The sequence below is a fragment of the Galeopterus variegatus genome, unplaced genomic scaffold, assembly GCF_000696425.1.
Source record: "Galeopterus variegatus unplaced genomic scaffold, G_variegatus-3.0.2 Scaffold5717, whole genome shotgun sequence".
NCBI classification, from domain to species: domain Eukaryota; kingdom Metazoa; phylum Chordata; class Mammalia; order Dermoptera; family Cynocephalidae; genus Galeopterus; species Galeopterus variegatus.
In genome coordinates, this window is record NW_007731828.1 from 203446 (window position 1) to 207445 (window position 4000).

Here is a 4000-nt window from a genome sequence, read left to right on the forward strand (position 1 = left end):
GCCCATCCTCTGTCTCTCTTTGCCAGGAGGATGTTTCCAACTATCCGGGTGTCGTTCTCGGGCGTGGATCCCGAGGCCAAGTACATCGTCCTGATGGACATCGTCCCGGTGGACAACAAGAGGTACCGCTACGCCTACCACCGGTCCTCCTGGCTGGTGGCCGGCAAGGCCGACCCGCCGCTGCCAGCCAGGTTGGTGTCTCTGGTTTGTGTGGATTTTAAGCAGGTCTGTTTTTAAAGCAGAGGGCTCTGGAGGGACAGCATTCCAAGCGCAGACACTCCAGGACTGACCCTGCAGAATATGGGGTAGGCTCTGAGAAAGGCGGAGTTTGTGCGGGGAGAAAACGTTGTCCTGAATTTTATCTCTCATCAACTTATTTCAAAGTTTTCCTTAAATTTCAATATGCATTAGTAATGTGGACCCACTTCATACATATGTATAAATATACACATCACTTCTAATTAGCTACTTGAAAGCAGACTGAATAAACCTGATGAAACGGTTGTCCTGAAGTCCTTTTTAAAAGAGTGCAATTTTGGAAAGTGTTTGCTTATGATCAATATTTAACCATGTCTCTATATCTGCCATAATAAACATCATTGTGGTAAAATTTGGTTGTTTCTGACCAGTAGAGAGCTCAAAGTTTTTAAATAAGTAAAGCAAACTCTTTTTTCCCCCTCTCCATAAGTTTAGTGGATGAATGTAATTCAACAACAGGTTAATTTTCTTTTATATGAAACATTACTCAATATATTAGGGATCCTTTATGTTTATTTTTGTTCTATTTATTGCTAATAATATTTTTTCCAGGAGTGTCCTGTTTTAAAAATCACATGAAAGCCTTTATTGTTGCTCCTTTGCCCAAAGGAACATTCTGGAGGAATAAAGAGCACGTTTGCTTATGTGAATAGTAATAGATGAAGTTACAGGAATCTCACTGCGTACTTAAATATAAAACAAAGAATATTAACGGATTTTACATTTTAAGTTCTAAAACCAAGCCTCACAGCTTTTAAGTTGTTATGACGATCTTTTTATTTTTATTTTTTGTAACTGATTGAAAATTCATATCAGAGCAAAGAATTTATTTAAATGTATAGTTTAGGAACTTTGAAGTTATGGCTGGTTCTTTGCAAGTGTCTAGTCTGGAGTTGCAGTCAAGACACAGAAGCAACACAGACAGTTTACACATACAGTTCAGATAGAATATTCAGTTTAATTGGTAGTTGATCACATTATTGATTGCATTATAGTATGCTAAGTACATTAGACAGGAGATTAAAAGCAGTATCTCAGAGTTTTTCATTCTCACAAGAGACTAATAAGGACATCTTCTGAACCCATCCAAGTCAGTATATTAAATAACAGTCATGACTAAGAAATTTTTTTAAATTACTGCTCGCTTTTGAACAAGATTCACCAGTTTACAGTAGATATTAAAATTAATAGAATTAGTGTTCTCTACTATTTAGTACTAAATGGCCAATTTACTATTCTTGAGATTCCTTCCAAACTTTTCAATATTGTTTTAGACCAGACAGAGAGACAGAGAAGTATTTTAGCAGATTCCTAACAATTTTTACAAGCAAATCCTCTCTCTCTCTTTTTTTCCCCTCAGTCTTTCCCATAAGTTAATCATTCTTATTTAACATACATTTTCTTCCTATCTGAAGGTATGGGGAGCTGGTGCTGGCCAGCAGGACTTTGGAAATATGACATGTCTTGTTTATGTTACTAATCTGTTCTGGTTGGGGAAGGAAAGCGTGTACCAGTACACTATCTCAACTGAAGCATGTGTAAGCTAGTGCTGGAATTTTAAGTCCCCTGGGTGGGATTTGAGAGAGGAAGGCCTTCCTGTATGTTTTCTTAATTCATCCTGGTTCAGTTTATTTATATTGATGCTAGATAAAAATGTTTAGTGCATTGTGGGATAGAAATATTCTAGATAATTTAGCAGCTATTCTTTATTATTATTATTAAAAGAAATAGTTTGCTGTACCTTCTGTCTTCATAAGGGAAAGGTGAGGAACTTGGGAGGTGATAATTTTTGTAGTGATGGTAGAAATTCCTTGTGGTTCTAGATCTTTGAAGAATTTTATTTCAGACTGAAGTTCATCGGTCAGTCATTTCTAATCAGGAGAAATAATTCTCGACAGTATCATTCGATCATGATAATGGGACAGGTATTATTCATGATCTAAAATATTGTGAAAAATTCATATAGGATTTTTTCCTTTAAATTAATTAATATTTAAATAAATTAATATTTTTGTTAATGTGGTTACATAGATAGGCAGTACTTAAAGAGGGAACATTTCATCAACTTCTAGTACTTTAAGTTATTCTGCACCTTTTTCGGGGTTAGGATGTGGTACTGAGCAGTAAAACAACTGCACCTATAAAGTTATAGCCTTGGAGGGATGACACTTGAAATTCTATTATGGTTGTTCTATCAAAGAATAATTCAACTGAAAGGCAACTAAGAGCACTCCTCCTACAAACAGTAAAACAAACAGGCCTGAAGTACTTCTATGGGTCTGGTAAGAATCTTTAGTGCTGTCAGCCTTTTTTTGTGCTTTGCTCCTGGTGGGCTTTGTGAGTTTCAGCGTGTGTACACAATTATTCTATTCTTAATCCTCTGTGTGACAAACCGGCCCAGGCTTCTTAATCTGTACATGAATATTGCTAGGAAAGGTTTTGTGACTCTTTCCCCACCTTGCTTTTGCCTCAACCAAAATATTTATGTTTGATTATAGTTATAAGAATCCTGCATAAAATGTAGATATCAATATCCTGTTACATGGATAAAGGAATTTGTCCTATTAAATCAGGAATTTCACTTTCCCTTATTAGCTTTCTAGTCTCTTTCTGACTTCAGAAAGAAGATGCTAGGTTTGGTATTTACAAAGATCCATACTTAGGGTGGTGGTCACAGGCAGAACAACAGGCCTGCATTTAACTGTGAGTGAGTAACAGATTGCTTTGCACAAAGCAGTTGATCAATACATGATAAATAAATTTTTTCCTGTCAAAGCTTTTGTTAGTTTAAGCAAAACTAAATACAAATATATAAATTGAATAATTTGGAGCCTATCCAGCTGGTCTTAACCCTCACTTAGCACATTAAGAGAAGATGATGAAAGTCGTAGTGTTTAAAGTCCCAGGAGGAGCGACAGACTCTCCTCTGCTCTGTGGACTGTTCAAAGTTCCTCATGTCACTGCATTAAAATTACTCATCTTGTACATGTAAAAAACACAAACTTAAACTGAGTCACTTTTAAATTTAAATAAATGGATTCTCTAAAATTGTTTTCTTTTAAATTCTTTCTTTTCATTCCTTTTTAGTGATGCACATAGTAGGAACTCAATATGCAATTAGTGTAACCTACAGCAATAAGATTTTGTATCTGCCAGAAGGCAGCCAGTAGCTGACTAGACAGATGGAAAAGAAACAATACAGCCGATGATGGAAAATGTATTAAATGTTACCCCTTTTAGATCATTGGTACATGAAGAAATGCATTACATGTTTTAGAGTTATTTTGGCATTGCTGTCTTAATAAACTTAGGGTATACGGGCAAATAAGATTTGCCACTTATATGAGGTTTATGTTCCCTTTAGAATCACGGGGCCGGCCCGGTGGCGCACTGGATAGTGCACCGCTTGGGAAGCGTGGCGGTGCTCCCGGGCAAATAAGATTTGCCACTTATATGAGGTTTATGTTCCCTTTAGAATCACGGGGCTGGCCCGGTGGCGCACTGGATAGTGCACCGCTTGGGAGCGCAGTGGCGCTCCCGTCCGAGGGTTCGGATCCCACATACGGACCGGTTCCCGCTCACTGGCTGAGCGAGGCGCGGGAGCAGCGCCGAGGGTTGCAATCCCATTGCCGGTCCCCGGTCCGGTACGGGGGCAACACTGAGGGTTGCGATCCGTTGCCAGACACGGAAAAAGACAAAAGACAAAAAAAAAAAAAAAAAAAAAAAAAAAAAAAAAAAAAAA

At 37.8% G+C, this 4000-nt stretch overlaps 1 protein-coding gene across 1 annotated transcript in view; it reads left to right on the top strand.

The window, feature by feature from the left end:
- Positions 1–4000, top strand: part of TBX20 (T-box 20) — a 26238-nt gene that overhangs the window by 5190 nt on the left and 17048 nt on the right. Inside the window, exon 3 of the mRNA XM_008589880.1 lies at positions 27–191. Within this exon, the coding sequence (XP_008588102.1) occupies positions 27–191 (165 nt within the window). The remainder of the gene's footprint in view (positions 1–26; positions 192–4000) is intronic.